This window comes from Agelaius tricolor, unplaced genomic scaffold, assembly GCF_023055355.1.
Source record: "Agelaius tricolor isolate 1412-34295 unplaced genomic scaffold, bAgeTri1.0.p SCAF_17, whole genome shotgun sequence".
Classification (NCBI taxonomy): domain Eukaryota; kingdom Metazoa; phylum Chordata; class Aves; order Passeriformes; family Icteridae; genus Agelaius; species Agelaius tricolor.
Window position 1 is genome coordinate 5,390,351 of NW_027269277.1, and position 21,652 is coordinate 5,412,002.

The 21,652-nt window shown below is 46.2% G+C and overlaps 1 protein-coding gene and 1 long non-coding RNA gene across 3 annotated transcripts; one reads left to right on the forward strand and one right to left on the reverse strand.

Moving 5' to 3' along the window:
* Positions 1–5,125: 5,125 nt before the first annotated feature.
* LOC139597186 (uncharacterized) lies at positions 5,126–11,552 on the reverse strand. 2 transcript variants are annotated; one of them, XR_011681543.1, is made up of 5 exons: positions 10,191–11,552; positions 7,075–7,212; positions 6,172–6,281; positions 5,801–6,058; positions 5,126–5,630 (listed from the first exon to the last, which is right to left on the reverse strand). It is a non-coding gene; the product is annotated as an uncharacterized lncRNA (long non-coding RNA). The 2 variants fall into 2 exon arrangements; XR_011681544.1 differs by lacking the exon at positions 5,801–6,058 and having other exon boundaries at positions 10,191–11,532.
* Positions 11,553–16,489: 4,937 nt separating this feature from the next.
* Positions 16,490–20,379, forward strand: TAF9B (TATA-box binding protein associated factor 9b). Its single transcript, XM_071442216.1, has 7 exons — positions 16,490–16,639; positions 16,718–16,799; positions 17,293–17,429; positions 18,008–18,142; positions 18,774–18,855; positions 19,435–19,548; positions 19,950–20,379. The coding sequence occupies exons 1-7, from the start codon at positions 16,589–16,591 to the stop codon at positions 20,108–20,110; spliced, it is 762 nt and encodes a 253-aa protein (XP_071298317.1). The 5' UTR covers positions 16,490–16,588; the 3' UTR covers positions 20,111–20,379.
* Positions 20,380–21,652: the final 1,273 nt, after the last annotated feature.

Here is a 21,652-nt window from a genome sequence, read left to right on the forward strand (position 1 = left end):
CGTGGGTCCTTTTTCGGGCTCGTGCTGCCCAGAAAAAGGTACATGGACATCCGTAACTCTGTCTCTATTGTCTCATATTGTCCTAATTCAAATTGTCCAAATTATTATTACTCTAATTGTATTACTATTTTTATAACCATTTTATTACTATTAAACTTTTAAAAATTTTAAAAACAAATGATTGGCGTTTTTCACACCAGTCTATTAGTTAAAAATTATCCAAAGATTTTTGTGAGTTTTCTAATTTTGGCATTAATGCTGGCGAATTTTCAAAGTTATCTCATTTTGGGTCGAGAAATCTGTCTCAAACACTGGGGGAGACTCTGGAGCTATTTGGGAACAGTTCTTTTTCGAAATTCTTTTGTGTTGGGATCAAAGGGTTGGCATTTGCAGGGCCAAAATAATTCTCTCTCTGTCCTGTATTTATAAAAGCAGCTGTCATATTCCAGCCTCCTCCTCCTCCTCGCTGCCCGGTTTGTGTGCATGGATGTGGCTGTACAGACGAAAAGTGACACAAAGTAGTCCCACTGGGTGCTAGGAGTGTGGGAGGCGAAAACGCGGAGGCACACCAGGTTGTGCAGAGTTCCGCCCTGCGGAGGGATCTCTCGGTGCCCGGCAGAGGGAGAGACGCGGAAGGATACATGCACAGCGCTGCAGTTTTCGCCTGCTCTGGTACCGTGTATAGACCCGGTGGCGGCAGAAGTGGCGCGACAGGGCACAGGGATGCCGGCTGTGGCTGGACAGCGGCACGCAGCGGCTCGGAACCAGGACCGGGCTGTACCAAAGCTACGGCGAAAGTGGTGCTGTGCCGGGATCGGGGGATGACGCCGCGGCAGCACGGGGTGCTGGGGCGCCCCGGTCCCGACGCAAGCGGTGCTGTGCTGGGACCAGGGGATGGCGCCGAAAGACCGGCAGGGACAGGTTTAGCCGTGGGCGTCCGCCCTGCCGCGGGGCCCGTGGGCAGCTTGGGGTGTGCTGCGTGCGCTTGAACGCCAGGGTTGGGGGGGGGGAACGTGCACTAGGGACACCAGCGCGGCCGCGCCAGGAGCGCTCGGAGCCGCCGATCCGGGAGCCGCAGGGGACTGCAAAGACACAGCAGCGACAGAACGTGGGCCACCGCCGGCGCTGTGAGGGCAAAGGGGGCGAGGGGGACGTGGGGGGCGGAAGAAGCGGCATCAACTGAGACAGGAGGGGGGGGGCCGCGGTGACGCGGGTGGGTGGACTCGTAGAGGCGGGTTTACGTGCCGAGGGCGTGAGGATAAAAAAACAGGGGGCGGGGACCGCAGTGGCCGGGACAGCAGGGACCAAAGGGATAGCAAAGGCGGGGATGGCAAAGGTGGGGATGGCGGGAGTGCTGGGAGGGGCCGCGACGTCTGAAAGGGTGGCTGGGGCCGGGTGTGGCGACCGCGAGGGCGGGGGGCAGGGCGGCAGGGATCAACGAGACAGCGGGTATTGGAGCCGCGGAGTCCGACCGGGAGGTGACGGGCGGGTCCCGTTCCAGACTCGCAGCAGGAGCAGAGCTCAGCGGGGCAGCTGCTGTGGGCATCCCCCTCGCAGCAAAGAACTAGCGCCCTGCAAGCTGGAATCAGCTCCGCTGCAGCCAAATCCCGGTGGGTGATACTAATAAAGTGCTTTACAACAATGCTGCTTCGTGGCCCTTTTTAACGGCAGTCGCACTTTACGGCAGCTTTTACGACAGTTTTGCTTTACGGCACCTTTTACGACAGTCGCACTTTACGACAGCTTTTACGACAGTTTTGCTTTACGGCACCTTTTACGACAGTCGCACTTTACGGCAGCTTTTACGACAGTTTTGCTTTACGGCACCTTTTACGACAGTCGCACTTTACGGCAGCCTTTCACGACAGTCGCACTTTACGGCAGCCTTTTACGACAGTCGCACTTTACGGCAGCTTTTACGACAGTTTTGCTTTACGGCACCTTTTACGACAGTCGCACTTTACGGCACCTTTTACGACAGTCGCACTTTACGGCAGCTTTTACGACAGTCGCGCTTTACGGCACCTTTTACGACAGTCGCACTTTACGGCAGCTTTTACGACAGTTTTGCTTTACGGCACCTTTTACGACAGTCGCACTTTACGGCACCTTTTACGACAGTTTTGCTTTACGGCACCTTTTACGACAGTCGCACTTTACGGCAGCCTTTCACGACAGTCGCACTTTACGGCAGCCTTTCACGACAGTCGCACTTTACGGCAGCCTTTCACGACAGTCGCACTTTACGGCAGCCTTTTACGACAGTCGCGCTTTACGGCAGCTTTTACGACAGTTTTGCTTTACGGCACCTTTTACGACAGTTTTGCTTTACGGCACCTTTTACGACAGTTTTGCTTTACGGCACCTTTTACGACAGTCGCACTTTACGGCACCTTTTACGACAGTTTTGCTTTACGGCACCTTTTACGACAGTCGCACTTTACGGCAGCTTTTACGACAGTTTTGCTTTACGGCACCTTTTACGACAGTCGCACTTTACGGCAGCTTTTACGACAGTTTTGCTTTACGGCACCTTTTACGACAGTCGCACTTTACGGCAGCTTTTACGACAGTTTTGCTTTACGGCACCTTTTACGACAGTCGCACTTTACGGCAGCTTTTACGACAGTTTTGCTTTACGGCAGCTTTTACGACAGTTTTGCTTTACGGCACCTTTTACGACAGTCGCACTTTACGGCACCTTTTACGACAGTTTTACTTTACGGCACCTTTTACGACAGTTTTGCTTTACGGCACCTTTTACGACAGTCGCACTTTACGGCAGCTTTTACGACAGTCGCGCTTTACGGCAGCTTTTACGACAGTCGCGCTTTACGGCAGCTTTTACGACAGTCGCGCTTTACGGCAGCTTTTACGACAGTCGCGCTTTACGGCAGCTTTTACGACAGTCGCGCTTTACGGCACCTTTTACGGCAGTTTTGCTTTACGGCACCTTTTACGACAGTTTTGCTTTACGGCACCTTTTACGACAGTTTTGCTTTACGGCACCTTTTACGACAGTTTTGCTTTACGGCACCTTTTACGACAGTTTTGCTTTACGGCACCTTTTACGACAGTTTTGCTTTACGGCACCTTTTACGACAGTCGCACTTTACGGCAGCTTTTACGACAGTCGCACTTTACGGCAGCTTTTACGACAGTCGCGCTTTACGGCAGCTTTTACGACAGTCGCGCTTTACGGCACCTTTTACGATAGTCGCGCTTTACGGCACCTTTTACGACAGTCGCGCTTTACGGCTATTTTCCCGATTTTACGGCAACTTTTTTGCGTTTTTACGGCATGTTTTTTACGGCAATTTTACGGCAATTTTACGGCAATTTTACGGCAATTTTTTTACGGCAAATTTTTGCGATTTTACGGCGCTTTTTTTTTAGGGCTATTTTCCTGATTTTACGGCATGTTTTTCATAGGGCAATTTATGCGATTTTTACGGCACTTTTTTTTTAAGGCAATTTTCGCGATTTTACGGCATGTTTCTTTTACGGCAATTTTCGCGGTTTTACGGCAATTGTTTTACGGCAATTTTTTTCGATTTTACGCCAATTTTTTTTTAGGTCAATTTTCACGATTTTTTCGGCAATTTTTTTACGGCAATTTTTGCGATTCTACGGCATGTTTTTTACGGCAATTTTCGAGATTTTACGGCATTTTTTTAGGGCAATTTTCGTGATTTTTCGGCAATTTTTTTTTACGGCAATTTTTGCGATTTTACGGCATGGTTTTTTTACGGCAATTTTCGCAATTTTACGGCTTTTTTTTTTTAGGGCGATTTTCTTGGCAATTTTTTTTACGGCAATTTTTGCGATTTTCCGGCATGGTTTTTTTACGGCAATTTTTGCAATTTTACGGCAATTTTTTTACAGCAAATTTTTTGTGATTTTACGGCGCTTTTTTTTTAGGGCTATTTTCCTGATTTTACGGCATGTTTTTCATAGGGCAATTTATGCTATTTTACGGCATTTTTTTTTAGGGCAATTTTCGCGATTTTACGGCACTTTTTTTTACGGCAATTTTCGCGATTTTACGGCATTTTTTTTAGGGCAATCTATGCGATTTTACGGCACTTTTTTTTACGGCAATTTTCGCGATTTTTTCGGCAATTTTTGCGATTTTACGGCATGGTTTTTTTACGGCAACTTTTGCAATTTTACGGCAATTTTTCTACAGCAAATTTTTGCGATTTTACGGCCTTTTTTTAGGGCAATTTTCGCGATTTTACGGCATGGTTTTTTTAAGGAAATTTTTTCGATTTTACGGCATGTTTTTTATAGGGCAATCTATGCGATTTTACGGCATTTTTTTTTTGGGGCAATTTTCGCGATTTTTTCGGCAATTTTTTTTTACGGCAATTTTCGAGATTTTACGGCATTTTTTTAGGGCAATTTTCGTGATTTTTTCGGCAATTTTTTTTTACGGCAATTTTTGCGATTTTACGGCATGGTTTTTTTACGGCAATTTTCGCAATTTTCCGGCAATTTTTTGCGATTTTACGGCATTTTTTAGGGCAATTTTCCTGATTTTACGGCATGTTTTTTATAGGGCAATTTATGCGATTTTACGGGGTTTTTTTTTTAGGGCAATTTTCTTGATTTTACGGCATTTTTTTTTAGGGCAATTTTCGCCATTTTATGGCATTATTTTTTACTGCAATTTTAGCGCTTTTACGGCATTTTTGCCTTACGGCAATTTTTTACGACACTTTAACAACAGTTGCGCTTTTACGGCAGTTTTACAATAGTCGTGCTTTACAACACAGTACACATTACAGATTTACACTCTCACATTACATTACAGTTTTACATACTGCATTACAGTTTCACAGTACAGTTTCACATTACAGCACTTACTTTTACAGCACTTAACGGTTTGGCGTTTTTTTGGGGTTTTTAAAATTTATTTAATTATTTAATATTATTGTATTTTATTATTATTTATATATTATTTATATTATTAATTACTTTTTATTATTGTATTTATACAGTTTTCAATTTTTTTAAATTAAAGAATAACTTTAAAATTAAAAAAAATACAATACAGTAAAATAAAATAAATGCTTAAAAAATAGAAAAACTATTAGGTTTTATTTTATTTGGTGCTGCCCAAAACGACTTAAGCCAGTGATTGTGGTGGTGTTTGAGGGGCCCCAGGACGACGGAAGAGACGAGAATCTTGACTCCACCTACCAAAAGGCTAAATTATTATTTTATTATCTTTATTATATTAAAAGAAATTCCTATATTAGAACTATACTAAAAGAGCAAGGAGACATCAGAGAGCTGGAAAGGAATGAATAATAAATACCTGGGACTGCTCACAGCCCCAACCCAGCTGGACCATGATTGGTCATGAAGTAGAAACAGTGCACAGGAAACCAATCCAAGATGGCCCTGTTGCTAAACCATCTCCAGCCCATACTCCACAGCCAGAAGGTTGTTATTGGTTTCATTTCTGTTTTTAGGCTTCTCAGGAGAAAAATCCCAGCGAAATTACTTTCATCAAGCACGGCAGTGCCAGGTGATGGCACAGGCAGCATCGGCGGCCGAGGTCACTGTGTCCTCCCTGCCAGCCCAGGTGTCAAAGCGAGGAGAGAATTCACCCATTGTTCACCCTGCAATACAGAGCAATACAACACAAAACACATATTACCACAAGATGATAACCTTTTTGGGTTTTCATTACATGTTGATTTATTGTTACAGGAAACCTATAACAACAAAAGCACACAAAAAACAACACTCATCTACCATTAGCACCCCCTCAAATTACACACAAACTCACCATCACTCTCATCACAACTGCTAGATTACACCCCAGCAATCATTGATCCTCGGAAACATGGGTCCCGGGAGCCACCAAAAAATCCTCCTGCCTGACGAAAACCCTGGTCCTTGGACAGTCCACACCAAAATTCCGGCGATGAATGTCACCTTGCAGACCGACTGTGACCGAGGGAAAAAAAACCCAGCCGGGGGGGGTGGGGGGAAGGAACCCAGGCTGGGGATTTTTTATTCTAAATTTAAAAATTAGTTGAAAAACCTGAAAAGCAAAAGTCATACGAGATTACAAACAGGGCTGGGTTGGGGGAGGAAAGGGCTAGTTCCCTTTTGCTTCAGACTCAAAGAACAGAAAAAGAAGCAAATATTTCATACCTGTGAACATTGCAGCTCAGTTTCTTTCATTTATCTGTATAATGGGCTGGTATTTGATGTGCTTGAGGCATTTTCATTGCTTGACATATGTTGAGTTCAGAATTTTTCACCTGGTTGGATGACAGAAATAGAAACCTTGAAGTGCAATTAAATATTTTACTACCATTGTTTAATTAATTAAATACTGGATTAACTTGTCAAAGCAGACTTCACTGGCATGCTAGAACAGCATTTTCTTTTTTGTTTATGAATGTAATCTATGCCTAAATGCTGTGATGATTAGTGTAATTACTTTTAATAGTACTGGATGCATTCAGGGCAGAGGGATGGACTAATTACTGAGTATTCCACAGAAAACAGTTCTTTTAATTTCCCTCATAATTTGCTGTGTGACCCTTCTCCTTCATTTTAAATTGAAGAATGAATCCATTTAAAAGTCCTAAACTGAAGTTCAGGTCAAACTTCAATTCCATACCAGAAGAAAGCCCTGCATTGTGTCATAAGTCCAAGTTTCTAATTCAGTGGACATATTAAGAAGCAAGATCTGCAAGTAAACTTTCAACAAATGAGATGTGTGTATTGGAAAATTTTCTTTCTGCTACTATCCAGCCACCTTGCAAACCTGTGTTGTTATAAATAATTCATGTCCAATGTAAGCCCCTGACACAGTAAAAGCTCAAACGAGCAAGGGGTGAAGCTTCACTTGTATCTGCTGGTTTCCACAGGGTGAGATACACATTCCTGTACAGATAGATGAATATGCACAGACTCAGATCAAGTATGGAGAGAAGACAGACCTGTTGACTCTGCTGAAAACAAAGCAGGGTTATTTTTCTATCCTAGTTTTGGTTAATATTGTGAAGCACTACACTGAGAGCTAAGACAAGACAGTGCACTGCTGACCTCCAGTGAACCAGGTACTCAGCACCATGACCAAAATCCTCAAGGCTGCTTCTTCAGTTTCAATATCTTCCTTTGTCTGGCTGGGAGATTATCCCCTCCAACTTAATGAACTGGCAGAAGACTAACACTCGTGCAGCCCTAAGTACACAAAAATATACTACATCAGCATTATAAAGAACACTAAGTTTTGACAGAAAAAGTTATTAAAAGTAATATGACAAAAAAAAAGCAGGATGCTGTACACAAAAGTCTTTCTGTCATAGCCTAAATACAAGTAGTAGACACTTTATTTAAAGTAATTTATTCGTAAGATTAATCGCAATGCTCACATAATGCGTGCATCATTCAAAATGTGCCTTGGTGCAAAAAATACACAACTAGGACAAAATGCTTCTACAAACTAGTGAGCAGTACCAGTAAGACTAAGATGAACAAATTGAAAATGCTGAAGTTTTGGTATTTTTCAGTGACTTTTTTTTAAACCATAGTTGCTCAGCTGCTGAGTACATGTGAACATGCAGAAAGATCCAGAAAATCAGATTGAGAGTTGAAGAGAATACAAAAACCTGCAGGGAATTAATTAATTCTTACATTTTCCATTCCCTAATCAAAATCTCACAGAAGCATTCATTAAATTAAGGAAGTATCCTGATGTAAAAAAATTGCAGTGATTAATAAATAAATCTATTTCTTTTAGTCCAAAAGAAAGAAATAATTTTCAGCACTAAGGCTGCTCTTAAAGATAGGTACATGTGAGGAAAATATGTCTAAAAAGGGGGAGGGGAAAATCTATGCCTTTTTCTAAGCTGTTTTGATTATTAACAACTCAGTTTCAAGATAAATTCCATATGGGTAAGATACACAGCATGTTTACATTTGATGTTTACAGCTTAGGTAATTTTACAGATGTATGTATAGATAAGCACAGGGTCAGCATGGATACAGCAAACTGCTTCATACAGAGATGGAGATTTCTGATTTAGTTGCCTAGCAATAAGATCTGACTCCTGGAAGCTAACAAATACTGATTAGAAAACAGAATAGAATTATTTAATATATCACATGCATTATACAAAAAGGAGCATAAGGCTATTGAAGAAATGAAAACATTAGGCCAGAAAAAATAAATTCTAGTCAGTGAAATTTATCCAGGAAATATGTGGTACAAAGAAACTGCAATATATAGATTAAAGAAAGCCTCAGCCTGTTCATTCTGTCAATACTTTTCATCATTCTTCCTTTAGCAGAAAGTCCAATTCCATCTTGGCTAATGGATCTGACTTTTGAATTGCTGTGTTTAATTTTGTCCAGTCTTCTCAATAGTGCTTTAAAGCAGGAGACAGAGAGAGAGATATTTTTAAAAATTGAATAGGATGAACATGATGGCATTTCTCTTCTTGGGAAACACAGCATGGTACTAATGGGAAGTTTGATGACATTTACTACACTGGTGGAGAGAAAGAAGCCGACATTTCTGTTTTACTTTTTACAAAGAGCTTTCAAACTGCTCTGATGCCTTTTAGCACATTCATAAGGTCTCTCTCAGCTCCTCCAGGAATACAAATATTTTTCTTTCAGTACTTTAGCAGTAGAACAGGAAGATCACAAGCCAAGGATAGGCAGCCTTCCACAAGTCCAGACAGACCAGGAGTACCCACATCTTGGATCAGTACTAGCATTGGTCTTTCCCCCTTATAGTCTAAATTTAAATAGATAAGTCAACAATAAAACTGGAGAAACAGAGGCCACTGGATAGTATTCCAGCATTATAAGCAGTATGGACTTGTAATGCACTACTCAGGCATTATTTAAACCTGAAGAAAGAACATGATTCCTATTTCTGCTATTTCCAACCTTTCTTTAAAACATTCTCCTTTAACAAGCCTTTAAAACAGTACTTCCCAAATCTGTTCCTGCTGGAGCTGTCACTTAACAGTATTCCATCTGCTTGGGACAGAAAGTCAAAACATTTCTCTTGTGTCCTGTTACATCAGCATAAATCTGGAGTAACTCCCCAGACTTCCTGTGTGACGCACTTGCCCGGGGTTTGCCTACACAAAGAAGTAAACATGAAGGAAAACTCAATCTCAGCCCAGCAGCAACCCTGGCTCACTTCTGGTGGAAACATTCTTATCAGACAGAAAAGAAAAGCAGCTTTTCCCACTCTGAATATGGGTTAAACTACTCTGAACAAAGAGAATCCTAGTTAAATCGAAAGGTATAATCACATTCCATAATGAAGTGCTTTACAAAAATAAAGTATTTATTTTTTTAAAAAATAATCTTTCAGAAGCAGCATGTCTTCCATTTAGTCATAAATATGCTTCTTCTCAAACTTTGCCTAATTCAGTTTAGAGGTACTTTTAGATACTGGACACAGCTTTGCATTTTGGCATGTGGTCTCCACAATGTGACCCTTTTTCAGCTGGTCCTCCACGAGCTCCTCAAGCACCTTTATTTTTTGTTTACTGAGCACCCACTGTTTCACCTCAACTGGTTTGTCTGTTTTCCACTTCAGTTTTTGGGTGGGGCGCTGTTGTTCAATGGCCACTGTACAAAAATGCTGTGGAGAGTCTGGAATATCAATTGTGACACCCCACTGGGCCATTGAATCTCTCCCCAACAAAGGTTCCCAATAATGTAACACAAATGGACGGATATTTGCCAATTGTCTGTTTGGTTCTTCAATTTGGATGATGTTCTTGGATTGTCTCACCAATTGCAGGCCTCCTACGCCTTGAACGTGACCAGCAACGTTTTGCAAAGGCCAGTGTGCAGGCCAGTCTTGTGCTGGGATCACTGTGCAGCCTGCACCTGTGTCTACAAGCATCTCAATGCATTTTGACTCTCCACCCCCACTGACATTACACCATAATTTAGGTTTGTCTTTCCCAATAACTTGGACCTGGGCGACTGTGGGCCCTTGTTTTTCGGTGCCTTTAGGCAAAAACAGCACAGGGAAGCTTGTGCAACAATTTGTCCTTTAGGAAGAAACAGGGGTGGGTGGAAACAGTGCAGCCCGAGAAGGAATTGCTCAGGATCTGGTGTTGTCATTCCTGGAGCAATTTCAATCTCATGTGGTGTGTGTTTGGTGCCCCCGATGACAATGTACTTACAATGAATTCGGTGCCAAGTGCCCTTCTGTTCTGGGTTGACAGAGACAAAATGCCAGTCTGTGTCTGTGACAGTTTCAGATGGAGTGATTCTGTCAGCTGCAACCTGTAAGGCTCATTGACAGAAGACGTGGTTAACATAGGTTCACCTAAATCATAACAAAGGTTATTTTGTTTAACTTTCAACAGTGGACCAGCAGATGTGGTCTTTGAAGCATCTTCACTTACAGAAATAGTAACATTACCGCGGGCTTGGAACAGGAGCGAATGACAAAGTGGGACCCTGTATTGGGTCTACAGCTTCCTGCGCTGTATCCCTTGAATGGGAAATATTTGAGATAACAGACACGGGTTTGGGGACATGCAGTGGGTGTGTCCCCACCGTGGGAACAGGGGGAGGGGACACCTGGTGACGTCACATCAGCACACGCCCCCTGGGAGGAGTAGAGGGGCAGAGCTGAGGGTACAGCAGGTAAGGGAGGGGGAGGGAAGGTGTCACGAGGAACAGGAGGGGAGGGGGATGGGGAAGGAATTTTGGGATGCTTAGGGGCATCTTGGGAAGAAGATGACCAGGTTTGAGAGGGTGCCACGTGGCATCCTCCATCTTGGGTACCCCCTAGGGACTGGGGGCCGTTTTGGGCATCACTGCTCTCTGAAAGGCTAACACGTGCTCTGGGGTTCAGAGCGGGAGACACAGGGTCTTGGAGAATATTCCACGCGGTCTGGCCAGGGCCTTGTGGACAAGGGGACTCAGGCATTTTAAAGAGCTCAGGGAGTCGATTTCCCAGCACATAATCAGAATTTGCTCTCTTTAAAATACCAAGTTTTGGGGTAAGAGGTTTAGGGCTGGAAGGGGGAGACACAGGGAGAGAGCAGAGGTACATGGCTTGATATTTGGCTTTTTCTCCAATCCCCTTTGTTCGAATTTGTAAACTCCAGAACACAAATTTAGCTGAAGAAGTATTCCCAGACTGGGAATTCATGCCCTACTTTATCCCAAAATTGAATATTGTGGACTTCCTCAGGAGAAGTTTGTGGGAAGTGTAGAAAAAGCCACCTTATAAACTTTCAATTTTCCTTTAGAGAACTTTACATTTGCACTGACTAAAATTCCAACAATATGATAATACACTCCTTTTTGCGCTGTGCTCAACTTCGAGCCCATATTAGATGTAAATGGCACAGAACAAAATCCCGCCGACCGATTCCAAAGCCGAAATCAGCTACCGATTTCTAAAAAGACCCCGGTTAAAAAGCGATAGCCATCAGACGAAAGCTTTCACAATGCAGCTGTATACACTGCTTTTAAAATTGCCGCGGCAGCAGCAGCAGCAGGGAATGGGGACCCGCCCCGGCCGCGTGGAGAGACAGACAAAGCCTCCCCCACCCGCGAACGCAGCCCCGCCGCGCCACGTGGAGAGAGCAGCCCCCGGGCACCGCGCGGCAAAGCGAAACCGGGGCCCCCCTGCGCCGCGTGTAGGGAGCAGCGCCCCCCGCCCCGCGCACCGAGAGAGAGCAGAAACCCCCGCGCACCGAGAGAGAGCAGCGCCCCGCGCCCCGAGAGAGAGCAGCATCCCCCCCGCTGCCCCGCGCACCGAGAGAGAGCAGCATCCCCCCGCCGCCCCACGCACCGAGAGAGAGCAGCATCCCCCCGCCGCCCCGCGCCCCGACAGAGAGCAGCGCCCCGCGCCCCGACGCCCCGACAGAGAGCAGAAACCGCAACCGCCCCGCGCACCGAGAGAGAGCAGCGCCTCCCGCCCGCCCCGCGCACCGAGAGAGAGCAGAAACCGCAACCGCCCCGTGCACCGAGAGAGAGCAAGCCCCCCGCCGCAAAAAAAGCAAAAAGGAACAAGTCTCTCTCTCAGCAGAGACGGAATTTGAGCTTCTATTCCCCAAGGAGCAAAAAACCTCACCAAAATCGAAGCTGTTGCTGGCAAAATCAGGCAGGCTGGTCTCTTCACTTTGAATAGGGCCCCTAGGGCAGGAGGGGCTCCCCTATTCTCCCCTGGAAAATTCGCTCACCAGAAAGGAGCTGCATTTTCCAGAGCCGCAGAGCGTTCCCCGATGCTTTTTGTGGGAGCAGTCCCAAAGTTTCTCTGGAGAACTATGCACCCACAGCATAGCTGCCTTAAAGCTTTTCCAAGGTTCTGAGATTCCTTCTGGGGCTGCAATTTTGTGCAGCCACAGGTTTGGATGCCAATATAAGGAATATTAATCCAAATATTTCTGCGTGGGACGTGCCCGGCCAGTCTAACCCGTGCTTCTGGAGCAGAGGCAGCAGACGGACCGCGTGCTCTCGTCTCCTTTTAAGCCCCGGGGACAGAGGGAGGGGAAGAGGGGAAGGGACAGGTAAGGGCCAACCAGGTGGGAGGAGGGGAAGGCTCAAGAGATAAAGACACTTGGACAGGCCAATGAGCCCGGACCTGAGGAGCGTGTTTTGAAATTCTGCCAACCACACGACGCCCTTGCTGCAATGTTAAGATTGATGGACAGCTCTTAGCAGGAGGACAAAGAGGAAAGCAGAGGTGGGCGCACCTGAGGAGTTGGGATAGGTGAAACAGGAAATGGCATCACACGCAACAGAATACAAACACTCTGATTTGGCATTTTGGGACATACACGGAGGAAATATCACTGACAAATGAAAAACTAAGTTAAAGCAGGTTGGGACACTTAACATCTTTCTTTAGGCTTGCATCAGGTGCTTGCACCAGCTCTGTGGGAGAAAAAGCCAGCAGGGAACAGAACTTCCAAATTCATTCATGGAACTTTCCTTCCAGCCCACATAAGTGTTTCCTGTGATATGGATACAGGGAGGGGAGGGAGGCTCCTACATCCATATAAATTTGATCCCCTCTGCTCTTTGAATCAAAGTCAGGTGACATTTAAGTATCAAAGACATGAACTTCACAACTCACCTTAGAGGAACATTAATTTCCAAGCTTGTTTGTGACCAATATATTATGACATTGTGGCTGTCAAAATAAAGAGCCAAATTTCTGAGCTGTGTCATTGAAATGTAATTACAGAGGGGCAGTTTTGTGCTGTTCTGTGCAACCCTGAAGAGCAGTGCAAAATAAAACACCCCAGAATCAGGAGCATCCTGTTACAACTTAATGAAACATAGGCAACCAAAACCTATATGTGACATATAAAACCTATGTGTGATATATTTTAAATTGCTGCTTCTAGTAGAGCGTTACAGAACATCAATTAATAAGCAGTTTAGCTCATTGGCATGACCCAAAATAACTTTTGAGAGTGTATTTACCAGGGTCAAGTCTCTCTTGTGTACTGAATTTACATAAGGAAGTGGTGGAAGGGAATGCAATGTTGTCCATTCCATGACAGCTACTTCTGTGTTTGGCTGTGGAAAAGCTACAATTGCAAACAAAAAAAATCCCCCCAAACCAAACCAACATAAAGCACAAACAAACAAAAAAACCTTCACAAAAAAAACCCCAAAGAATGAAAACTAAAAACATTTAAAAATCCCAAAATCACAAACCCTGCCCCCCCCCCAAAAAACATAGTTGTAAGCAAAGAAACTAAATAAGGAAAGGTTAGATATCAAATATATATATATAAAAGGAAATTTATTGCAGAGTAGTATCAAGTCTCCCAAGCACAGGGGAATTGTTTGAAATAGACCTGAGAATTTTATCCAAGGGCATCTCTACGCTGTGATGTTTCACAAATTCGTTACCCCTTCAGAAATATGCTAGAATCACACAAGTAAAAACTAACTCAACATATCATCATTACCATCTTTAGCACTTTTTCTCCTTAAAAAAATACACTTAGAACCATGAGGTTAAATAAACATCTTTAAAAAATCTAAACAAACCAACAGGTATCAGACTGATGCAGACAACCCCTTAGTGTTAAGCTCCCACAGCCCTAAGCTAAGAGTGACATCCAGTGGAAATAGAGTTTACATCCTCTTGATGGCTGCAGCTCAGTTTAAACCATATCACATCTGTGTTATAAATATTCAGAAAGATATGTCTGTCTTGCATTATACACATCACTGGGAAGGCAAAGGTGTGCAAGAATGAAAAGTAGTCTTGGATTTCCACAGAGATGACAGTTGTGCCACATCTTGATTCATTTGGTCAAAGAGAGAAAATTCTTCATCAACGGTTTGCCAAACAAATTATCTGCCTCAGAGTTCACTGTTAAACCAGGGAGATTTGGCAAAGAAAAAAAAATTAAATAATAATAACAACCCTCCCCATGCTTCTGGTGCTACATTTGCATAGGTATTTATTGTCATTGATAATGAAGCTATCTTTGGTAATCCTGTATCAAATTTTCTAATGGCAATAAATATTATGAGCTAAGAGAGATAATGATGGAAGCTGCTATGTTTTGAGCAAATGGAGCTGAACTGAGTAAAGGCTGACAAACTGGTTTTGTTTTTTTTTTAAAGCAAGATGGAAAAACATCCCTTGTATGTGAAGAAACCTGTTCCCCCAATTCATCTCTTTGGATATACACCCTTCTGGATTGAAGAAAAAACCCAAGGAGTCACATCTCAGAGTCACAGATACTTTCCTCTGTGAGAGATGGGACTATTTAAGCAAAGGGACATGTGCTCCGTGTCACCAGCAACATTTTTCCCACTTTCTTTCACCCACGGGAAGGGAGATCAGCCATCCATGATGCTGTTCTCCCCCACCTTCTCAGGTGCTCCCAGCAGCTCCAACACATTGGCCCTCACTCCATTATTCCCTGAGCAGACTGGGGGGAAAGCTCCCCAGTACTCTGGCTCCATTTGCACCGTTTCTCATGTTGCTTCATGTTAGATTCAACACATCTTGAGAGAAAGGATTGGGTAAAACAGGGCTTTTGCTTCCCATCACATGGCTGCAGCTAATGGCTCTTACCATACCAGGTCTCAGCTCTGCAAACTCACTGAAATCAAAGTCTCACAGAAATTTTGCAGGGCCCCCTCCCGAGGAGGGGGTCCCGGGGAGGGGGCAGGGCCTGGAGGGGGGTACTACAGGTGGCTGCCCTGTAGTAACTCCCTCTCTCTGCCTTTTCCTGCCGCTTTCCTTGCAGAAATCCTGCAAGGAACTCCTGGTTGTGCTTCCCAGTGTGGAAAGTCACCTGTGGCGAGTGGAGAAGGTGGCACAGAGAGGGCAAAAAGCCCTGCACTGGTTTTAAGGATAAATCCCAAGCCCTATGGAAGTGGGGATTCAAACCATCATTTTCTTTCCTGCCTCAGGAATGTGTGACAGCCCACAGCTCCATGTGCTGAGCTCCAGCCTGATCCCAGCCTCTGGAAGAGCTGCTCTCCCCCTCTTTCCTAAAACAAGGAAAGAAAAGAGGATTTAGTTTGTTGTCGAAGGTCAGTGTCTGGAATTCCTCCTCCCTCCCCCCTCCCAGGATGTTTTTGTGTAACACATTCTGACTCATGGAAGTCAAATGACTTGGCCTGGGAGCTGCCTTAGCACAGAATTCTGGCACAGGGATCCCATGCCTGCCCCTCGTGCTGGGTGAGGGTTTTCCAGCTCCTCCAGGCGCTGCTGGAGCTGTGGGGCTGCTCCTGCTCCCCCAGGCTGGTCCCAAACCCAGGGCAGGGCTGGGATGTGTCTCCAGCCAGGTTGGCTGATCCAGGTGCTGAATGCCTGCCTGTGTGTGGATGGGGAGCACCAGAGCTGCTGCTGGAATGTTCCACAGGGAGGATCAGAGGGAGCAGCTCTTGGTTTGTCCTCTTGGTTTGTCCCTGTCTCTGAGGAGCTGGGATGAGAGTCCCCAGCCCATCCTCTTCCTCCAGACCTGGCTGCAGTTCAACCATACCGGGTTATAACAGATTGCAACTGCTTCTCCAACACTGCTGATCGCCTGCCCGACAAAATCACAACAAAACTTTATTTTTGGTTCTGTTTTGCCTCAGAAAGTGAGAAACTTTGTCAAAACTCACATGGAATGTGCTCTAAGTGGCTTCCAAATCCAGTCAGCTGCCATGAAAACCAGCTTTAAAAAGCTTTTAAATTTGCTTCCAAAGTGGAACTTGTTATTTTCAGAACAGTGGGAATACACTGTCATTTTTAGTTAATCCTGGGATTGCTGGCACTTTAAAAAGTGACTTCAGAGCTATTAATGAAATTACAAAACATCCTCTCCTGCATCACCACAGGGCAGATGGGGCGCACTGGGCTGTCTGCAGCAGGGGAAGTGGGAAAACAGTCACTTGAATCCAGCAGATTTGGTCTGTGCATGTTTTTCCTCATGAATATTTATAGTAACGTGAATTTCTGACCGGCAAGGCCGCATCTCCACGGCAACCTCGCTAGGCCGCATCTCCTTGGCAACCCCGCTAGGCCGCGTCTCCATAGCAACACCGCCGTCCCGGCCGCCGTAGCCGCGCCCCTTTTGTCACATGACCGGAAACGATGGAGGCGGCCAAGATGGCGTCTCCCAAGAGCGCCCCTAAAGACGCGCAGGTACCGCGGGGCCCGGGGGGATCCGGGTGGGACCGAGGGGCACCGGGAGGCTGAGCCGTGCCTGTGTCCCCCCCGCAGGTGATGGCGCAGATCCTCAAGGACATGGGCATCACCGAATACGAGCCGCGCGTCATCAACCAGATGCTGGAGTTCGCCTACAGTAAGCGGGGCCGGGCGGGAAGTGCGCGGGGAAGCCGCGGGTGGAGCAGGGAAGGGTTGTGTGGGGCAAGGAAGAGTTGGGTGGAGCGGGGAAGTGTTGTCTGGAGCAGGGAGTGCTCTGTGAGTCCGTGTTTCCGCGGGAGCTCCCCTGTCAGGCCTGGTGACCGCGGAGATCTTTTCCAGCTGAAATTTTGTGACTCTTTAATCACAGAATCACAAACACAGCATGGTTTGGGCAGGGGCACCTTCCTCTGTCCCAGGGAGCTCCAAGCCACGTCCAGCTTGACCTTGGACACTTCCAGGGATGCAGAGGCAGCTACAGCTGCTTTGGGTCGCTGTGCCAGGGCCTGGCAGGGAAGAATTCCTTCCCGTTATCCCATCAGTGCTGCCCTCGGGCACTCTGAGCAGTACCCGCAGAGGTTTCAGTGCCAGCCGGGTGAGAGCAGGACGGGGCTGGGGAGTATTTGATGGAACCCAGAGCCCATTTCCCCCAGGATACGTCACCACCATCCTGGAGGACGCCAAGATCTACTCGAGCCACGCCAAGAAGTCGAGCGTGGACGCGGATGACGTGCGGCTGGCGATCCAGTGCCGCACCGACCAGTCCTTCACATCGCCCCCGCCCCGCGACGTGAGCGCCGCCCGCGTGGCCGGGGATACGGGGATGGCACTGGGACATGGGGATGGGCAGGGACATGGGGCTGGCACCAGGACGGCTGGCACCAGGACACGGGGATGTCACAGGGACACAGGGATGTGGCTGGGACACGGGGATGTTACTGGGACACATGGAAAGAGGGCAGAACATGGGGATGTCACCAGGACATGAGGATGTGGCCAGGACACAGGGTTGAGGCCTGGACACAGAGATGTCAGTGGGACACAGGGATGAGACCAGGACACTGGGATATCACTGGGACACAGGGATGTCACCAGGACATGGGGATGTGGCCAGAACACTGGGATGTGTCCAGGACACAGGGATGAGGCTGGGACACAGGAATCTGACTGGACATGGGGATGTCACTGGGACACGGGGAAGAGGCAGGGACATGGGGATGTCACCAGGACACAGGGATGTGCCCAGACACAGGGATGTCAGTGGGACATCGGGATGTCAGTGGGACATTGGCATGTCAGTGGGGCACAGGGATATCACCAGGACATGGGGATGTGCCCAGACCTGGGGCTGTGGCCGTGTCTCTGCAGTTCCTGCTGGACATTGCCCGCCAGAAGAACCAGACACCGCTGCCGCTGATCAAACCGTACTCGGGCCCGCGGCTGCCGCCCGACAGGTACTGCCTGACTGCCCCCAACTACCGCCTGAAATCCCTGCAGAAGAAGGTAAGGATGGCTCAGGGATTGGGGATGCACCCCTGGGGGGGTGGGAGTGGTGTTAAATTGCAGTTTTCCACAGCTCTGAAAGGTGGGGGTGAATATTGGCCTATGTGTGTCAGCTCGGAGGTCTCCAGGCTGGGTTTGCCATCTGTTGTTGGTTGGTTTAAAATGGAAATTTGGAAATGTGGGAAATTTTAAAATATGGGAACATTTCAGGTATTGGAATATCATAGTGTGAAAGAAATACTGCAGAAACCCAGAATCATAGAGGCTGGTAAAGCTCTCCAGGATCATCAAATCCAGCCTGTGCCAGAGCACTGAGTGCCACATCCAGTCATTCCCTGGGCACCTCCAGGGATGGGGACTCCAGCACCTCCCTTCCAAAGCCTGCCCACCCTTTCCCTGAAGAAATTCCTCCTCATGTCCAGGAGGAACTGTCAGGTTTAATGTCAGGTTGTCAGAAGCACACGTCAGGCTTTGGTGTAGATATTAAAGAGTATTTGTTACTTCCACCTCAGTTGTTTCTACTTTAGAGGGAAAATATTTCCTTTGCTGTGAAGCCCTGAATGCCTCACTGTGGGGGGACTTTCCTGTTTATTCCAGGCCATTCCCTCATTCCCTGATTCTCTCTCCACAGGTCTCCTCCACAGCAGGCAGGATCACAGTCCCTCGCCTGAGCGTGGGCGCCGTGAGCAGCAGGCCCAGCACTCCCACTTTGGGTAGGGAACAGCTCCACAGGGGATTCCCACCTTCATTTTAGGAAGGAAAAATAAGGAGGAATAATTTAAAACACTTTTCAGCCCCTGAGGGAATGCCAGGGACTGTGACATCATCAGAAAGTTAATTTGATAAATTAATATTTATTATTACAATAACATTTAAATGTAAATGCATTACAGATGTTTTGTATTTGTGATAAATTCTTTATTTAAGGGACTATTCAAGAACTTCACTAAAATTTAGGGTTATTTTCCTCAATGTCAGTATGATGCTGAATTACATAGCACTGGGGAAATATCAATTTTTAAAAGGATCTTAAAATTTACAGCTATGCCCTAAAAATTATGTAAAGTTATGTAAAATATGTATGTTTATAGTCTGGAATTCTTTAAGGCGGGGGTGAATGTAGGAAAATGATCAAATGTGCAGCTCTGCCTGGAAATCTGATCCTTATACCTCGTGTCCTTGTGTTCCTGTGCATTCCCACTGTGCCTAATAACAGCTTCCACTTGGGAGGGAGTTGCAGGAGTGTTTCTGGATTTATTCTGATTTATTTTGGTGGTTTGTGTGGAACCCAGGTACCCCCTCAGCCCAGACCGTGTCGGTGTCAGCCAAGGTGGGAGCGCCGGTGTCGCTGGCAGGGCAGCGCTTCACTGTCCAGATCCCGTCCTCACAGCCTGCTGGGAAATCAGGTACTCCTGGGGCTGGAACAGGGATAACCACACAGCCACAGCCTGCTTGGGCTGGGAGGGAGAAGCTCATCCACTCCCAGCCCCTGCCATGGACAGAGACAGCTTCCATACTGCTCCAAGCTGGCCTGGAACACTTCCAGGGATGGGGCAGCCACAGCTGCTCTGGCCAAGCTGATAGGAAATTCTCCCCCTATCCCTCATTCCAGGAACTTCCAGTGTTAATTCCCATTCCCAGCACAGCAGTGGCAGCCAGAACATCACCATCCTGGGCAGCTCCCTCCCACCCTGGCTCCTGTTTCCCTCTCCCCCCAGCATTTCCCCATCCTCCCTCTTGGGATGAGCCTGGAATAACCCAGGGATTGCTCCAAGCTTTCAGTGATGCCTTTCCATGATTCCCACAGCCACTCCCACCACTCCCACGGTGCAGAATGTCCTGATCAACCCATCCCTGATCGGCCCCAAGAACATCCTGATCACCACCAACATGGTCCCGCCCGGCGCCGCCGACCCCAACCCGCTCAAGAGGAAGCACGAGGACGACGACGACTACGACGCCTTGTGAGGGCCCTCAGCCCTTCCATGGCATCCAGGGAGCCTTTCCATGGGATTCAGGGGAGCTTTTCCTGTGGGATTCATGGAGCCCTTCCCAAGGGATTCAGGGATCCTGTCCCATGGGATTCAGGGAGCCCTTCCATGGGATTCAGGGGGCCCTGCCCGTGGGATTCATGAAGCCCTTCTGTGGGATACACACGGACTCCAGGGGGTGGGAATGGGCAGGAAGGCCCCGTTTGGGCCTTGGGAGTGTGGAAATAAAGTGCAGAGTGTTTGTAACCTGGCCTTGGTGTCTTGTGCACACACCTGGGGGAGGAGGCAGAGGGTTTTCCATGTATTTTCTATTTTAAATGTATTTTTATATATAATTTATATATAAACACATATATATAAATATGTTGGTTTTATATATGTGTGTTTCATATATATGTGTTATATATTTATTATATTGGTTTTATATATATGTGTTTCATATATATGTTATATATTTATCATATACACATACATGTAATTGCCTTCTACACTCAAAACTCTCCCACTTTTTAATATATATACATTTGTCTATACACATACATAGATATTTATGTATTAATGTGCATATGTATGTGCGCACACATACATAAAATATATAGAATATAGTGTGTAGAGAGAATACACAGTAGTTAATTATGCATACAAACACTTCATATATAAATTGTATTTTATGAATTAGGTACACATTCTAAAATAAACAACATAATCCTATGCTATATGATGTAAAACATATAATTATATATTTTCTATAATATATATTACTATATATAATATATATTTTATATTATATAGCATACACTGTTGTATATTATTATATAATTATATATTTTTACATAATATTACTGGGACAATCTTCTATTAGGGCCTAAGCCCTCAGAACTTCCAAGTTCATTTAAATCACTTGGAAATATTTTACAGCTCTCAGGGCCTTCATAGACTTGGAAAGCAGGGAGAGTGAGAGGGAGTTTGGGAAGGAATTCTTCCCTGTGAGAGTAGTAAAGCCCTGGCAGAGGATGTCCAGAGAAGCTGGGTCTGCCCCATTCCTGAAAGTGTCCAAGGCCAGCTTGGACAGAGCCTGGAGCAGTCTGGGATGGTGGAAATGGATGATCCTTAAGGCCCCTTCCAGCCCAACCATCCTGGGAGTCTCTAAGTTGGCAGAGCCTCATCCAACAGGTAAATAAAGAGGAGTCTCAGGTCAGGGAACTGCTGCCCAAATCCCACAGCCCTGTGCAGCTCTCAGGGAAGGGCTGGGTCATGCCCATTGGCAAAAGAGAAAAAATAAATTTAACAAAATTTACATTTATCACCTTCTCTTCCTGCTGAGACTCATAACTTAGGGCTGAGGGCAAGGAAAAGCAGCAGGAACTTGTTTGGGGTGTCTGGACAGAAAGACCTGAGCAGGTCCCAGTGACAGCAACTCCTGGACTGGTTTTAAGACCAAAGTTAAGCACAGAGAGCACAGGGGAGGCTGGGGGGTGTTGTACACAATAATCCCAACTCCGAGTCAGGTTTCTTTAGT

Coding starts and splice junctions, on each gene's coding strand:
- TAF9B (XM_071442216.1), top strand. CDS start 16,589: ATGGAGGCGGCCAAGATGGCGTCTCCCAAGAGCGCCCCTAAAGACGCG. Junction 17,430..18,007: donor CATCGCCCCCGCCCCGCGAC/GTGAGCGCCGCC, acceptor GTGTCTCTGCAG/TTCCTGCTGGACATTGCCCG. Junction 18,856..19,434: donor GCCCAGCACTCCCACTTTGG/GTAGGGAACAGC, acceptor TGTGGAACCCAG/GTACCCCCTCAGCCCAGACC.